Source organism: Gymnoscopelus microlampas (assembly GCF_963454915.1).
Source record: "Gymnoscopelus microlampas genome assembly, chromosome: 6".
Lineage (NCBI taxonomy): Eukaryota > Metazoa > Chordata > Actinopteri > Myctophiformes > Myctophidae > Gymnoscopelus > Gymnoscopelus microlampas.
In genome coordinates, this window is record NC_139943.1 from 5,861,821 (window position 1) to 5,880,388 (window position 18,568).

The 18,568-nt window shown below is 39.5% G+C and overlaps 1 protein-coding gene across 1 annotated transcript; it reads left to right on the plus strand.

Annotated features, from left to right (window-relative positions):
• Positions 1–1,537: 1,537 nt before the first annotated feature.
• LOC311046835 (uncharacterized protein) lies at positions 1,538–8,902 on the plus strand (the record flags this gene model as incomplete). The annotated part of the gene is made up of 7 exons (XM_084059405.1): positions 1,538–1,655; positions 3,173–3,277; positions 4,524–4,565; positions 4,755–4,817; positions 5,788–5,871; positions 7,466–7,588; positions 8,793–8,902. The coding sequence occupies 7 exons, from the start codon at positions 1,538–1,540 to the stop codon at positions 8,900–8,902; spliced, it is 645 nt and encodes a 214-aa protein (XP_083915531.1).
• Between the last annotated feature and the right edge of the window lie 9,666 nt (positions 8,903–18,568).

The window sequence follows — 18,568 nt, forward strand, 5'->3', positions numbered from 1 at the left end:
GTTGATTTCTGACTTTGATTCAGGTCATTGTATTGTTTCTCCATTTTCTTTGTTTAAAATGAGTTGAGGGCTGGGGTTGTGGGTGGGTGAGCAAGCTAACTGTATCCGTACGTGTTTGTATAGTGTATTTTTATTGTGTGTAATGTTTTATTTATCTGTAGCCTATAGGACCCCCTCTAAAATGAGATGCTGCATCTCAAGGGACTGAACTTTCCTCTCAATACATTCTGACCAATTGTTTCTGTACACATCTCTAAATGGAAGCATACAGTACAGTATTTATATCTGTTGCTAAAATCTAATAACAATGCAAATTAATTCACATATTATGCTTTTCAAAAACATAAAACTGACTTAACTGGAATGATACACCTTCCCCATGACCCCACTTGGGGTCCCGAGCCATATTTTGAGAACCTGTTTTAGTATATAAATATGCTCTCTTTAACTCTCTTTTAAACTTTGTTTTCAGCATTTAATATGATCCATAGTTATATTAAAGTCTATTTCAGTTGATTCTAGGGATGTCCGATTTTATCGGCCTCCCGATATTATCGGCCGATATTAGCATAAAAATTGATATCGGGAAAATATCGGTATCGGTTTTTGAAAAAAAAAAAAAAAAATTTTTTTTTTTTTTTTTTTTTGCTTTATAAATAAGTTACAGGAGTTCTTACTGTATATGGTGTGTGTGATATGAAATTTGAGCTTACCCTAATCACAATAATCCCCGCATATATCGGTATCGGTTGATATCGGTATCGGTAATTAAGAGTTGGACAATATCGGTATATCGGTTATCGGTAAAAAAGCCAATATCGGACAACCCTAGTTGATTCCTCAACTTACATTTTTTTCTTTTTCAGCTGAAAAAGTGCTCCAGTGTTTTTCCTTTAACTTACAATCCACGTATCTCGAGAACGGTTCAAATTCGTCACACACGTTGCAGATGACGTGAGAGTGCCGTGCCCTAATAACAACAACCAAACATAAAAAAACAAAAAAAAAAACGTTTCTAAGCGTGAGGGAGGAACGCACCAGAAAAAGAGGAACAGAAGAAAATACATAAAAGAGAGATGACACCTCACTCTTCTTCAGTTTGTGTAAAGAAGTGGACCGTATCACTTTAGAATCCAAGTCTTAAGGTAAAGAAGTGAGCCGTATTACATTAGAATCTAAGTCATTAAGGTAAAGAAGTGAGCCGTATTACATTAGAATCTAAGTCATTAAGGTAAAGAAGTGAGCCGTATCACTTTAGAATCCAAGTCTTAAGGTAAAGAAGTGAGCCGTATTACATTAGAATCTAAGTCATTAAGGTAAAGAAGTGAGCCGTATCACTTTAGAATCTAAGTCATTAAGGTAAAGAAGTGAGCCGTATCACTTTAGAATCGAAGTCATTAAGGTAAAGAAGTGAACCGTATCACTTTAGAATCGAAGTCATTAAGGTAAAGAAGTGAACCGTATCACTTTAGAATCTAAGTCATTAAGGTAAAGAAGTGAGCCGTATCACTTTAGAATCTAAGTCATAAAGGTAGAAATGTCTGTGGCTTTCCACTCTGACATTGAGATGGAAGAGACAAGTGATGTGATCTATCAGAATTTCCAGAACAACACTCCATCTCAGGAGCAACAGCCACACAAGATACTGCAGTCTGGTAAGATATGTTATTAAAACCATATAGATACTGCAGTCTGGTAAGATATGTTATTAAAACCATATAGATACTGCAGTCTGGTAAGATATATTATTAAAACCATATACTGCAGTCTGGTAAGATATGTTATTAAAACCATATATATACTGCAGTCTGGTAAGATATGTTATTGAAACCGTATAGCATTAAATGTGACGATGAGATTGATTGAAACTTTATTTACCAAATGACATGAATAAGTGAATACAGGTTAATTAGGGTGGCCATTCGTCCGGTTTTAGACCCAGCTGTCCTCCGTCCGCCGCACCCTCTGGCCGGACGCATAATTGTCCGGCTTTTGAGAGAGTGATTACAGTGTATGTGTTCTTGGTTTATATTTACATATCTCGGTAAATCTCCCGTTTCATTGGTATAGATTAGAATATCAGCTGGCAGCTAGCGCATTGGCTAGTATTCATTTAGCAAACAATGGAGCAAGGAAAAGAAGTTCATAAAGAAAAGTAGAATTGACGAGTATTGTTCACTTTGCACCATGTGTAATGAACATGATAGACCATAGATACTGCAGTCTGGTAAGATATGTTATTAAAACCATCCAAAGCATTAAATGACGTTATGTCATCAACAATGAGATTGATTGATTTAAACTTTTTATTCACCAAATTACATGAACAAGTGAATACAGGTGCATACAAGATACATAGTACTTAGTACATAGTACATAGTATAGACACAAGATAGCCTGTTTCCATTGTGGTTCGTTTGAGGAAAGAAAATGGCGGTGGGGGCATGCAGTATATCTGTGCAATTGTTTTCTAAAAGGAACAGGAAAGCTGGACTCCTGGACGGTGTCTGCAACCGGCTGCAATTAGGCTTTGAAATTAGGATTGAAGAAGAGAGAGAGGGGGGGGGGTCTTTTTTTATTTACATTATTATTATTATTATTTATTATTACTATAATTCCTTTATTTTCCAACAATTAATCATGTTGTGATGTGTGCTACTGTGCTTATTTTTTTATTTTTCACTTTGTATATGTCTGTTTACTTTTTTTACTTTGCTTTGTCTGTATGGACACTAACCAGTTATGGGGGGAGGGGGGATGTGGGGGAAAAACCCAAAACATTATGTGATGAAATGATGCTCTTTGTCTAATGTGCTGAAAAATGCTAAACAAAAGTAAAAAGTAAAAAAAAGGAAAGCTGCACTTGTTGGTACAGAATAGAGCAGGGGTCTTCAATGTTTTTCAGGCCAAGGACCCCTTAGCTGAGAGAGTGATAAAGCAGGGACCCCCATTATATTATTGTAAAACACTATATTGTTGTTTTTTTACTTTAAGAGAAAGCCTTCCATGCAACTTGACTTGGCTCACACACACACACACACACACACACACACACACACACACACACACACACACACACACACACACACACACACACACACACACACACACACACACACACACACACACACACACACAGAGCTTACTGCTACACTGTGTTTGGTGTCCACAGTCACTTCAGTGTCTCCAGAGAGGAAGGGCAGCTCCAGGATTCCTGTGGTCGTTGTGGGTCTGCTAGGTCTCCTCCTATTGGCTGGAATCACGGTTGGAGTTCACAGTGGGTACAAACAGACATGTCCGTTCGCGACGGAACGAACGGCCGGAAGTCCCATCCACTCCCATGTTAAAAAAAAAAACGGGTGACGGACGCGTTTCGTTTCCGTTTTTTTTATAACATGGGAGTGGATGGGACTTCCGGCCGTTCGTTCCGTCGCGAACGGACATGTCTGTTTGTACAAACAGACATGTCCGTTCGCGACGGAACGAACGGCCGGAAGTCCCATCCACTCCCATGTTAAAAAAAAAAACGGGTACACGCCCCCGTTTTTTTTTTAACATGGGAGTGGATGGGACTTCCGGCCGTTCGTTCCGTCGCGAACGGACATGTCTGTTTGTACCCAGTAAGTATTCACTAATCACATGCAGTGTGTGTGGGGGGGGGGGGAGAGGAGGGTAGACCCACCCTCGCTCCACTGCTACCCAATAGCTTTCGTTTTCCTGTTTAATTCGGGACCGTAAAACCAAGATGGTGGATTTGAATTCCCTGAATTTCAAGTCCCCTTAGTTTAGACCTCAGGTACTGTATGCTGGTCCGAAACAAAAGTAAAGTGGAACTGAGCCTGTGAGCCAATTAAATCTAAGCAGAAAATAGGACTAGACCAAAGTGGGAGGGGCCGCTGCACTGGTATTTCCCCCTCACATTGTTGAAGTAGATTGATCCATTCCATTCACAGGCAGGCAGGCAGCGGTGTGCTGTCTGATTTATGCTGTCATACAACGGTGTCACGCCGTGAACATGGCAGACATACAAGCCCACAATGCGTTGCGGATAAGACACTTTGAGGGCTTGTAGATCTGTTATGTTGGCTGTGCAACACCGCCGTACGACAAACCTTGGTGCTGTCCTGGACCTGGACAGTCGGCTCTCATTCAAGGCACACATTGCAGCGGCCACTCGACCTCTTGAAACAAACAACACCGATTGGAGTCAGACCTGTATGTTTTTACGACATAAATCCATGTATTTATTACAAGTAGCCTAGATGACTAGACTATGAATCATGTACTATTATGTTAGTTGAGAGAAAAACAATTAAAAATGTAAAAGCTTTTAGTAACCTGAATCTTCATTTAGTTTCACTCAGAACATATTGTTTTAAATGGGCGTGGCTACCGATTCAGGGGCCGAAGCCAGGCTTATTTTGGAGATCAACTTGTACAACTAAAGGCTGAGATGTTTTTTTTCCCCTTTATGTTTTACAGCAACATTACAACATAACTTTTTATGTGATATTTCTCTGCAGTGTTTGTGAAGGTGAGCGCCAGTCAGACCAAGATGGAGGAAGGTAATTTAAACATTATATTATATTCAAAATAGATGTTGTTTTGGAAATGGCGTTTATATTTTATCCACATAATTGACAAGGGAAAGCTTAAAGATTTGGTCAAATAAATTAACCACTCAAAGTTATGTTTAAATGTAAACTGCATGAGTATTTATGATTGATTTAATGCTAATGCTGGGATGATTTCAGCCCTCCTTGATCAGCTGTCCACCCTAGAAATGAGGCTCAACGCCACTGAGAGACACAATGCAGGTATTATAACCAGTGGTGAGCTGTGGATTTTTGAACTAAGGGTACTGTATTTTATGAAGTCACGCGCGCGTGCGCGCACATAGCCACTCAGCTCAGTGCTAGTTGAAATACTGCATTCAACATGTGATTATTAATGTAATCATATGTATTATTATTTTGTTGTATTGTTGCATTGTTAATTTGTTGTTTTTATTTTTGTTTCAAATTAATTATTGCATTTTCCTTTTAATTTTATATAAAAGCCCTTTACATAGACTCACCCACACATAAGTAGGCCTACTTAAAATAATCAGACAACTTGTCTTTGTCTTGTCTCAGAGAACTGGGTCCTCTGCTAAGCGACCCCCTTCACACCTTGCAGTGCAGAGATGTTGTCTGTCATTGTGAGAGGAATGTAACACATTCAATTCAAGTCCGTGTCTTTTCTCGAGTAGCCTAATGTTATGCAAAGCAGCCAGGTAGACGCTATTTAGAACGGCTCGCCACTGACGGCGCAAACCTTGAGAGGCTATTGTTTTTAAACTTTAAGGCGTTAAAGACCGCCGCTGACGGTGCGTGCACGCGCGCCCCCAGCTCCCACAGTGTCAGAACTAAGGGTACGCCGTACCCCCCCGTACCCCCTACAGCTCAACCCTGATTATAACGTCATGTTTAGTATTAAATTAAACTTTATCCTTCAATGAAATGCTTCTCCTTTGAAGAGAGGAACATTATAATTGCTGAGATATTACTTCCCATTGTAGATTATGCTGATATTGTCTATCAGAACACCACAGATACTCATCTCAAGCCTCTTAATGTATTATTTAATTCCCCATGTAGATTTGTACTGAGGTGTCCATACAGAACACATCATTGTTCTTTGTATAGTTGGCTGCAGCCTTAAGGCAAGAAAGCAACTTCACTGATATCTATTCCTTTGAAAATGTGTTTTGTCCTTCTTGTCTTCTGAACTGCCTTCTTGTCCAAGACCTTCAGACCAGACTGAACACTAGTGAGAACCATGTCCAAGACCTTCAGACCAACATGGAGGCCTTGAAGACAGACATCAAAGGTAATTCGAACAGAAGGATGTTCAGTGGATGCAGGTATAGAGGACAGAGTGGACAAATGTAATATTTTACTTTAGTGTTAATTCATGTTAATTACTTCATTTGAGTTCGGAGAATAGTTTTGATGTTGATCAATATAATCCACATAAAAAGCTTACCTACTCAAATGAAACTGCAGGAGTAATTGATTTAATTTTAATTGATTGATTGAAATCCTTATTAACAGAAGTTGAAAGGATGACACAATAAGCACTAAGGGCTTGTTTCCATTATGGTCCTGGGTATTCAATTCATCAAGACATTTAAAGACATACAATAATATACTATGTACAAGTCATAATAAAATAAACATGGGGGGACCTTCTTGTGGTTAAACTACGAATATGTACAAAAGTATGTAAAGAGTAAAACAGTTGAGGATGGGGGGGGGGGGGGTCAGACTTACCTCCCCCCGCCAGCCTAGGGAGCCCAGGGCCCGAGCTCATGCCTCCTTCAATGCATGAGAGCCAACTGACCTTCCCCCTGACAGGGGGGAGGTTCCCCGGTAAGACGTAGCGCGTGGAAGGAACACGTTATTCCAACCAGTTCCTTTCCCCTCCATCAGGCGCCCCTGCTGTCATGGGGGAGGTGGTATAGCGACCAACTCTGGACTCTGGGTTTCTTATCATTCCAAATAAATTAACTGAATAATGTATCAACTTCTGTAAAGACAACTTTACATCCAAGGGCAGAGGAATAGAAGCCATGTATCCTCACTGATCTGTAAAGGGTTAAACCAAATGAAATAAAGTAGCACAACTGTTATTACATAGAAAGCAATAATTATTTGCTGTTATTCTGTTTTATTTTGAACATAATTAACATTAAAACTGAACATACTAAAACGGTCACAGTTTAAAGTTAATCTGCTGAGGAGACACTAATTGTAACTCTTTCCTAATGTTCACAACGTGGCGCTATGTGACGTGTTGTGAGCTTGTTGATCTGATATTTTTGGCAAAGAGATTTGATGTAGAGGGAAATAATAGTGGACTAGTATAGAGCCCTGAGGGATGTATTGAACATTTTAAGTGATTATACTTTTATTTTCCTTTTTCTGTTTTTCTTCTATTTTCTGTGAAGCACATTGGGTTGAAACTGTTGTATGAAATGTGCTTCATACATAAAGTTAGACTGATTGATTGATTAACTGGTCTGAACCAAAGTAGTGACTTAACCTTCTTACAATATTAAAATATCACTGATGAGAGTCTGACCAGTCTGAGGTGAATGAAACCACCTGACCTTTTATTGAAAGTTAAATTCATGTTAAAGTATTACAATGATCTTTATACTGGTTCTCCTGTCATGACAGTTGAGAGATAACAACTACTTCTGAGAAAGAAAGAGATCGGATCCCTCTTTCAGTTTCTTGTTTTATTTAAAAATAAGATTATATTTAAAATGTTCTAGCCTCCTGTATCTCAGAATGTCTGTCCTACTCTTACTGTACTTAGTCAACTAAGATCCTACTGTAGAATGTAGACATTGTCTTAATAGAATAATACATTATTTTATAATATTATAAACAATATGATAATGTTCTTGTGTTGACAGACAAACCGAAGGTGGCCTTTTCTGTTGGTTTGGGTTCTTCTGTTGGACCAGTTAGTTCTGAAACCACTCTGATCTACAAGAAAGTCTTCACTAACATCGGCAACGCATACAATCCAACTACAGGTATGTTATGATTAATTCATGTTAATTAACTTTATACAATCAATTCGTTTCCTCAACTTACGTCTATCAGACATTAAATAAATATTACAGTAATGTACATACATCTTCACGGTCTGTTTCCTATTTAAACCAATAGACAGGATGAGATGAGAGAAGTTTAAAGGAGTAGTTCACCCAAAAAATGATTTATTTTCTATCAATTGCACACCCCATGAAGCCTTGAATTCATGGATTTATTTTTGTTTTTGTTGCATTCCTAAGCTAATAATTTGATTCCCTTCTCCTACCGGCTAGTGTATCCGGTAGGAGAGACAAAGTAGATTATTTGTGTCTCCTACCGGAAATACACCCGGTCATCAAATTATTAGCTTAGGAATGCCACAAAAACAAAAATAAATCCATGAATTCAAGGCTTCATAGGGTGTGCAATTGATAGAAAATAAGTACTTTTTGGGGTGAACTTATATTAATTAACAATGATAACAATGATTTATATCATTTATTAACAATGATAATAATGATTTATATCTTAATTAACAATGATATAAATCTGTGGTTCTCAAACATGTACATGTCAAGGACCTCCAAATTGACCATGAACCCCCATCTGAAGATTATTCCAAATTAATCACAATGTTTTGAAATAGCAGATCTACAAGCTCACAACATGTCTCACCACAATGCGTTGTGAGCTTGTAGATTTGCTATTTCTAAAAGTGTAATTATAAAATAAAGTTAAGGTAGTTAAACTAATTTTGATGCTATATTAACACATTTTGCTGGGGACCCTGCACCCCCGCAAGGACCCTTGGGGGTCCTGGGACCCCTACTTTGAGAACCACTGTTTTAAAAGTGAAAACCACCATCTTGTTTCCCACAATGTGTGTGTGTGTGTGTGTGTGTGTGTGTGTGTGTGTGTGTGTGTGTGTGTGTGTGTGTGTGTGTGTGTGTGTGTGTGTGTGTGTGTGTGTGTGTGTGTGTGTGTGTGTGTGTGTGTGTGTGTGTGTGTGTGCACACACGCATGTGCGTGCAGGTATCTTTACAGGACCTGTGAAAGGAGTTTATCACTTCAGATTTACTGCAGCTCACACTACATCATCAACGTCTGTGCGTATCCGGATGTATAAAAATGAGCAGAGTCTCATTTTTAACTATGCATGGAATAGTGCTAATTGGCAATATGTATCTAATGGAATGATCCTAGAGCTGGAGCAGGGAGACAGAGTTTACATGCGTTTACCTGGTGGTTACAGGCTCCATGATGACTCAAACAACCACAACATCTTCAGTGGTTTCCTGCTCTATCCTATGTAACACTGCTACACTGTTACATTAAAGAGATGAGTGTTTGTTGGCCCACATAATGTTCTTATGCATTCTGTCAATAAACACAATATTCAAAAGCATGTATGTTTGTCTTCTTGTGTGTTTTACTGATTATTTTTAAGACTATAATACATGTAGAAGACCAGCGATGATGTGTTTTTGTCCATATATAATATGACACATGCAGTGTATGAGAAAATAACGTTCATGTGAATCACAGAATATTCATGAAAAAAACTGGCAAAATGTGTTAATAAAGCATCACAATGATTTTAACCACTTTAACCTTTTATACTTTGGCTATTCAAAAATAGCAGATCTACAAGCTCATAGCGCGGCACCGAGTGCCGCGCTACGAGCTTGTAGATCTGCTATTTGAGTAAATGTTTTTACTCAAATCTTTGCTTCTGGGGGTCCCTGGAACAAAATATTTTGAGATGGGGGTCCGCAGACAAATACATTTTTTTGGGGGTCCTTGACATGAAAAAGTTTGAGAGCCACTGGTCTGGACCACCACCTTCATGGTGGTGGTCCAGGATCATTGGCATTTGATTGATCTCATGAAAGAGTGGAACATTGGTGTCCAGCATGGTGTAGCCATCATGTTGAGGAACATGATGGGTTGGAGGTGATACTAGGGGTGGGGGGGGGGGGGGGGCGGGGGCAGATTTACTGGCATTTTTCACTTAAGTAAAAGTATCAATACCACAAGGTAGAAATAGTCTGTTACAAGTAAAAGTTTGGTGCTAAAAATTGACGGGAGTAAAAGTACAAAAGTATTGGCATCAGAATACACTTAAGAGTACTCATTATGCAGAATATGCATTAATCGTCATGTATGAAAATCTTTTTAAAATAGCCAAAGTCTATTTGAAGTGGTTAATGTATGTTTTGTAATAACATTCAAAATCTTCAAAGTAACTAGCAACTAAAGTTTTCAAATAACTACTTCAGTAAAAGTATAATATGTGTTTCTGAGATGTAGTGGAGTAGAAGTAAAAGTATAACAAATATGATATATTCCAGTAAAGTAAAAAAAATCCTCAAAAGTGTACTTTAGTACAGTACTTGAGTAAATGTACTTAGTTACTTTACATCACTGCTGCCCAGTGTTGTCCTCCCCCACATTTTTGAAGATTTTAACACTTGATTATTATCTTATTTATTTAATTTTATTATTATTATAAATGTGTCTCCTGACACTCACCCTTATGATTATATTAACACAATATGTATCTTATTATTGTTTATTGCTGCTGCTGCTGCTGCCGCCGTGCAGAGCGGCAGGCCTGTTGGATATTATCCATGTGCAATTTATTGTATGTTGTATTCTATTAGTGTTGTGAAAACGTTTGTAACTGAGGCTTATTGGACCTTTTTGTGTTAAAATGTGTGCGCGTGTCATTGATCGTCTAGCTACTGTGATTTGCATAATACACAGGCTCTTTAATTTCCAATACAGGTAACTGTAAATACTTTTAGGATTTTGCTGTATTTTGTCACATTTATTCATATAAATTGCTGCCCCTGCCTCTCTCTCTCTCTCTCTCTCTCTCTCTCTCTCTCTCTCTCTCTCTCTCTCTCTCTCTCTCTCTCTCTCTCTCTCTCTCCCCCTCTCTCCCCTTTACAATGTTAATGTGTAGGGCCTACACCATAACATTGTATATCCATTGCATTTGGAGTGGAAGGGAACTGACTATTTGATCACCTGTTTCAGGTGTGTGTGTGTGTGTGTGTGTGTGTGTGTGTGTGTGTGTGTGTGTGTGTGTGTGTGTGTGTGTGTGTGTGTGTGTGTGTGTGTGTGTGTGTGTGTGTGTGTGTGTGTGTGTGTGTGTGTGTGTGTGTGTGTGTGTGTGTGTGCGTGTGTGCACATGAAATAAAAAAGAAATAACTTCTCTGACATTAGTTAGAGATCATATAGTTTAAAGATCATCGTCTTTATCTGAACGTCTGAAGGCTGAACACTCGTTCACTTAGTTATCACAGCATAAAAACAACACCTGTTCAGAGGGTTAGGGTCTGTTCAGAGGGTTAGGGTCTGTTCAGAGGGTTAGGGTCTGTTCAGAGGGTTAGGGTCTGTTCAGAGGGTTAGGGACATTCAGCCTGGCATCTCTAATCATGAAGCACATGTTGGAACTCTCACACCATACATACTGTCATCAGAGGACTCATGACTCACACTAAAAACCTCACACTTACTGTATCAAATTACAACCTTTCATTGACTTGAAGTTATGATACAAACATAAGTGACACAATGAATGAATGAATGAATCACACTGTGTGTATTACAGAGCAATGTGAACCACATGAATCTGAGAGACAGGAGGAGGAAGGTATAGATGATGTAATGACAGCAGAGATGATCATGATGCACTTCTTTCATGGCCGTAGTTTAGGTTTTAACTTACTGGCATTTTTCACTTAACCCATTAAGACCTGATCCTAACAGTTTTTTGAAAAGATATCTAAACATTTTTTTTTACAAGATTTTTCAAAAATAGCAGATCTACAAGCTCATAGCGCGGCACTCGGTGCCATTTATCAACCCTGTATCCTTAATAAACTAGACTTTTAGTAACCATTGTACCAGTCAATATTCATTTATCAATCCTGTATCATTATTAATAAACTAGACTTATAGTAACCATTGTACAAGTCAATATGTATCATTCTATAGCTTCAATGTGAGTCCTGACATTAATAAAGTAGACTTATAGTAACCACTGTACAAGTCAATATTCATGCATCAATCCTGTATCATTCTAGCTTCACTGAGAGTCATGGAAATTATCACTTGAATTTTATACATTAGATCTATAATATTATATTATATTACAATATAATTGTATACATTAGACCTATAATATTTACATTACAATAGAATGTTATACATTAGATCTACAGTATAATTTAAATTAGACTGGAGCCCATCGCATGTGTGTACTGACTATACTATCATTCCCTAAGCAATGTTATTGTGTAGGCCTTACACAATAACATTACAGGAAATTTTACACTGTAGGGCATTTTCTACCGTTTTTGAAAAAGCAGTATAGTCCCATGTGACCAAAGACAACAAGCTCCTGCTAGTCTTTTAAACATTATGTTGGTCATGTTCCAGTTTATCAACATTCTGCTCCTCTATATGTGAAGTGTATTCAGATATTACAGCTCTGACCTTTGAACCTTGTCCTATGCTTGGTCTTTTTGGTGAACCATCAGAGGGGTTTGCTGTATGAACAAGGTGTCTGATTGCACCCCCCCCCCCCTCTCAGCAGGTGGGTCTGTGAGGTTATGTAAACATGAAAACATGCTCCACACTGTGAGGATCTGCTGATAGGTTTGCTGCAGTTTGGCAGCATTTTCTCTCCCATGTAGAATGACTAACTATGCATCTTACCTTTTTATAATGGGGTATTTATTGTAAACATATTGTTGCACTTCACTATGCACCCCATCTTACCACTTATAATACTTATTTTTGAAAACATTTTAAAATAGTGAAAATAGCCGATCTACATGGACACGTTGTGAGCCTGTAGATCGTCTATTTGAAGTATTTTACAATGTTTTTGAAAAAAAAGCATCTGTGGTTTATGTGCAATGAATAAATATCATTTTTTTAATTTTTTCTCTGACTGAACATCTGAAGGCATTCTCACCACACCAGAAAAACAACCCTACTACATTTATCTGAATAACAACAGCTGATTACATGAAACATATTCTCAGCCGCTCTTTTCAGAGCCGGTATCATCACGACACGATGGTGTCCAGTTGCACATTAACTTTCCACTGGGTACGATGACACGTACCAATGTTGCTTCATCAGGTGGCTTTTTGGGGCATAAAAGGAGGCTGCGAGACACCAATAGTCACTCTGTTCTCAGAATGAAGGGCTGCGGGGCTTTGCTGGTTTTACTGTTCTGTCTGTCTGAGGCTGGGGCTCAGGGGGAGAGAGGACGGGTCAACGAGATAGAGGGCAGTGTTGAACCAGGTGGCCTCTTACAACTTGACCTCTGGACTGAGCTGAAAGAGGTTAGGGACATGGTGCATAGCCTGGGAGCCACCGTGATAGAACAGAGAGAGAAGCTGAGTTACACGGATGCCAGGGTGGCAGCCAGTGAGGGAGAAGTTAATGAGCAGAGAGACGAGGTGCTTCTTCTTGAAGCTACCGTGGTACAACAGAGAAAGAAGCTGATCAACATGGAGGAAGAAGCCAAAGAGCAGAGAGACATGGTGCTTCGCCTGGGAGCTACCGTGGTTGAACAGAGAGAGAAGCTGAGCAACATGGAGGAAGAAGCCAAAGAGCAGAGAGACAAGGTGCTTCGCCTGGGAGCTACCGTGGTCGAACAGAGAGAGAAGCAACACAGAGGCCAGGGTGGCAGCCAGTGAGGAAGAAGCCAAAGAGCAGAGAGACATGGTGGTAGAACAACGCGTGCAGCTGAGGAACATGGAGACCAGGGTGGCAGCCAGTGAGGAAGAAGTCAAGGAGCAGAGGATCTTAATGAGAGGTAAGGATGGTCCAAATGGAGCTTGAAGAAGTTGTTACGGTGCCGGTTTAAATGTTTCATATAGTCGTTTAACATACATTTCTTTGTGATATTTTTCAGGAATGGCTGCCAAATTGAGTGCGAGTGAGTCCCAGGTTGAAGACCTCCAGAGCAGACTGGGTGCCACAGAGTTCCAGGTTGAAGACCACCAGGCCAGGCTGAATGCCACAGACGTCCAGGTTGCAGACCACCAGAGCAGACTGGGTGCCACAGAGTTCCAGGTTGAAGACCACCAGGCTAGGCTGAATATCAGCGAGAGCTACGTTGAAGACCACGAGAGCAGACCGGGTGCCACAGAGGTCCAGGTTGCAGACCACCAGACCAGACTGGGAGCCACAGAGGTCCAGGTTGCAGACCACCAGAGCAGACTGGGTGCCACAGAGGTCCAGGTTGCAGACCACCAGAGCAGACTGGGAGCCACAGAGGTCCAGGTTGCAGACCACCAGAGCAGACTGGGTGCCACAGAGGTCCAGGTTGCAGACCACCAGAGCAGACTGGGTGCCACAGAGGTCCAGGTTGCAGACCACCAGAGCAGACTGGGAGCCACAGAGGTCCAGGTTGCAGACCACCAGAGCAGACTGGGAGCCACAGAGGTCCAGGTTGCAGACCACCAGAGCAGACTGGCTGCCACAGAGGTCCAGGTTGCAGACCACCAGAGCAGACTGGGTGCCACAGAGGTCCAGGTTGCAGACCACCAGAGCAGACTGGGTGCCACAGAGGTCCAGGTTGCAGACCACCAGAGCAGACTGGGTGCCACAGAGGTCCAGGTTGCAGACCACCAGAGCAGACTGGGTGCCACAGAGGTCCAGGTTGGAGACTTGGAGACAGAAAGTGAAGGTAATGTGAACCTGATGATGTTCAGTGGATGTAGGCAGGAAAGAGCAGTGTTGAAAAATGACTTAACCCTTTAAAACCTGGAAAGCATCTGTCATTGTAGCAGTTAACCCATTAAGACCTGAGGCCCATTCTACAAATGTCTTCTAAATCAGTGGTTCTCAGACGTTTCATGCCAAGGACCCCCAAAATGTGTATTTGTCCCTAGACCCCCATCTGAAAATGTCTTGTAAATGCCAGAATACAAGATTTTTGTAAAAAAATGCTTAAATTATTATTAATACTGCACGAAGTGATGCGCTGTGAGCTTGTAGATCTGCTATTTTTGAGAACTACTGTCCTAAAGAGTTCTCTGAAAGACTGATGTTGCAAGATCCTTTCCCGGTTTTAATGGGATAATAATTTCACAATCATTTTTACCACTTTAACCTTATTTTATACTTTGGCTATTCAAAAATACCAGATATACAAGCTCGTAGCGTGTCACTCTATGCGTTTGTATATCTGCTATTTTGGAAAAATCTGTAAAATGTGTGCAAATTATATATTTATGCTTTTAAAGCAAACATTTTGAACTCAAATCCTTGTTTCTGGGGGGTCCCTGGAACAAAAATATTTTGAGATGGGGGTCCATGGCCAAATACATCATTTTGGGGGTCCTTGACATGAAAAAGTTTGAGAACAACTGATTTAGAAAACATTTGTAGAATCGGCCTCAGGTCTTAATGGGTTAAAGGAGCACTTCACCCATGTTCAACCTCTCTTCATATAATAGGTCCTCACTAATGCTCATGATAAAATGATACAATTTTGGTTTCTACTCAGTCGGTGTCTCATAGTAGGTCTGTGGACAGTTCAAAAACCCACCTACCAATGACATCATCATTAGACAGGTTTTAATTTTTTTACAAACAAGATTTCAACATTTTTGTTTGTATTTGTATTAACACAAGAACAATGGCTTCCATTATAGCATGTTAATTTTACAGGAATAAAAAGCCTGTAGTTTCTATTAGCTTGGATTCCCCATCGATGATGTCACTGGTAGTCAGGTTTCTGAACTGTCCACAGCCCTCCTCTGAGACACAGATATATATTATATATATATTATAATGAGCATTAGTGAGGACCAATTATAAGAAGTTGAAAATGGGTGAAGTGGTCCTTTATTAAGAGGTGGTGCCATGGTTTTGCACTTTTTCTGTTTTTCATGTGTCTATGGGGTTGATAGAACTTCATTAAGCCCCCTGGTGGTGTTTTTATGGTGTTTTATGTCTTCTCTGACTATTTTGAGTTTCTTCCTGAGGCTGAAACCTTGAGGGTCAAACGTGCCAATAGAGAAACAGCGCTTTAGTGACATAGTAAAACATACCCTCCCCCTCATTATCATAACACAGCTGGTGTGGGCATGAGGAGGAGGAGGGACTAGGACACTAAGTGAGTGGTGCTAAGGTGGTGGAGGAGGTGCTAAGGTGAGAACCAGGTATACTTAATGAACTGGAGGCGTGTCCACATAAAACATAATTTTAACAATTTCTGTACACTTTTTTGAAAAAAATCTTCCTCCTAGTATAACCATAATACCTGATGATTATGTTTTAGGGGGGGGGGGGGTCACTGAAAATCACGGCACCCCGTCTTTAAGTTTTAATTAGAGAATCAGGGAATAGATACTGTGTTGATAATGTAATTTACTGTATTGATTGTATAGTAGACAAGGTAAAGCAAAATTAAACTACATGAGTATTTATGAGTGACTTTTAATGCTAATATTGTGTTGATTTCAGCCCATGTTGCTCAGCTGTCCACCGTAGAAACAAAGCTGACTGCTACTGACGACCAGGTGCAGGAACTGAGGAGTAAGTATGTTTACATTATGTTCTAAAATTAAGACCCACAAATATATATTTGAAACTAGTAATCTAAGACTTTAAATTCAGTGTCCATAGTTAAACTAACAGAACCCTAGCATCCCAATTCTCTGGCAAACATTCAGGTAAAATAGCAGATCTACAAGCTCACACCATGCCGCAATGTGACGTGTTGTGAGCTTGTAGATCTGCTATTTTTGGCAGAGATATTTGGTGTAGAGGGAAATACTAGCAAATTGAGTATACAGCCTTGGAAGATCCCGGTCAACTAAGTATAAGGTTTAAGTGGTTAACTAATTAATTAATAATGTTATTAATGATGAATAATGTGTAAATGATCACAATATGTAACATTTAGCTGGTCTGAACAAAAGTAGTGACTTTAACGTCTTACAATATTAAAATCACTAATTAGAGTCTGACCAATGAGGGGAATGAAACCACCTGACCTTTTATTGAAAGTTAAATTCATGTTTTTACAAGTAGATTAAAGTATTACAATGATCTTTATACTGGTTCTCCTATCATGACAGTTGAGAGATAGCAACTACTTCTGAGAAAGAAAGAGATCAGATCCCTCGCTTCCTTTTTCATTTAAAAATAAGATTATATTTAAAATGTTCTAGCCTCCTGTATCTCAGAATGTCTGTCCTACTCTTACTGAACTTAGTCAACTAAGATCCTACTGTAGAATGTAGACATTGTCTTAATAGAATAATACATTATTTTATAATATTATAAACAATGTGATAATGTTCCTGTGTTGACAGACAAACCAAAAGTGGCCTTTTCTGTTGGTTTGAGGGAATCTGGATGGGTTGGACCATTTAGTTCTGAAACCACTCTGGTCTACAAGAGAGTCATCACTAACATCGGCAACGCATACAATCCAACTACAGGTATGTTATGATTAAGTCATGTTAATTATCTTTATAGAATCAATTAGTTTCCTCAACTTACATCTATAAGTCTATCAGACATTAAATAAATATTACAGTAATGTACATACATCTTCAAGGTCTGTTTCCTATTTAAACCAATAGACAGGATGAGATGAGATAAGTTTGAAGGAGTATTTCACCCAAAAAATGATTTATTTTCTATCAATTTCACACCCCATGAAGCCTTGAATTCATGGATTTGTTTTTGTTTTTGTTGCATTCCTAAGCTAATAGTTTGATTCCCTTCTCCTACCGGCTAGTGTATCCAGTAGGAGACACAAAGTAGATTATGTGTGTCTCCTACCGGAAATACACCCGGTCATCAAATTATTGGCTTAGGAATGCCACAAAAACAAAAATAAATCCATGAATTCAAGGCTTCATAGGGTGTGCAATTGATAGAAAATAAGTATTTTTTTGGTGAACTCCTCCTTTAATGTCATTGGTTTTAATTAACAATGATAATAATGATTTATATCTTAATTAACAATGGTATAATTCTGTGGTTCTCAAACATGTTCCTGTCAAGGACCTCCAAACTGACCGTGGACCCCCATCTGAAGATTATTCCAAATTTGTCACAATTTTTTGAAACGGCAGATCTACAAGCTCACAACATGCCTCACCACAATGTGTTGTGAGCTTGTAGATTTGCTATTTCTAAAAGTCTAATTATAAAATAAAGTTAAGGTAGTTAAACTGATTTTGATGCTATATTAACACATTTTGCTGGGGACCCTGGAACCCCCTCAAGGACCCTTGGGGGTCCTGGGACCCCTACTTTGAGAACCACTGTTTTAAAAGTGAAAACCACCATCTTGTTTCCCACAATGTGTGTGTGTGTGTGTGTGTGTGTGTGTGTGTGTGTGTGTGTGTGTGTGTGTGTGTGTGTGTGTGTGTGTGTGTGTGTGTGTGTGTGTGTGTGTGTACGCGCGCGCGCGCATGTGCGTGCAGGTATCTTTACAGCACCTGTGAAAGGAGTTTATCACTTCAGATTTACTGCAGCTGACACTACATCATCATCATGGCTGTATATCCGGATGTATAAAAATGAACAGAGTCTCATTTATAACCATGCATACAATAGTGGGGGTTGGGAATATGTATCTAATGGAATGATCCTAGAGCTGGAGCAGGGAGACAGAGTTTACATGCGTTTACCTGCTTCCTGCAGGCTCTATGATAACTCAGACAACCACAACATCTTCAGTGGTTTCCTGCTCTATCCTATGTAACACTGCTACACTGTTACATTAAAGAGATGAGTGTTTGTTGGCCCACATAATGTTCTTATGCATTCTGTCAATAAACACAATATTCAAAAGCATGTATGTTTGTCTTCTTGTGTGTTTTACTGATTATTTTTAAGACTATAATACATGTAGAAGACCAGTGATGAAGTGTTTTTGTCCATATTGTAATGTCATGAGAGGTATGGAGCGGGCTAGTGTG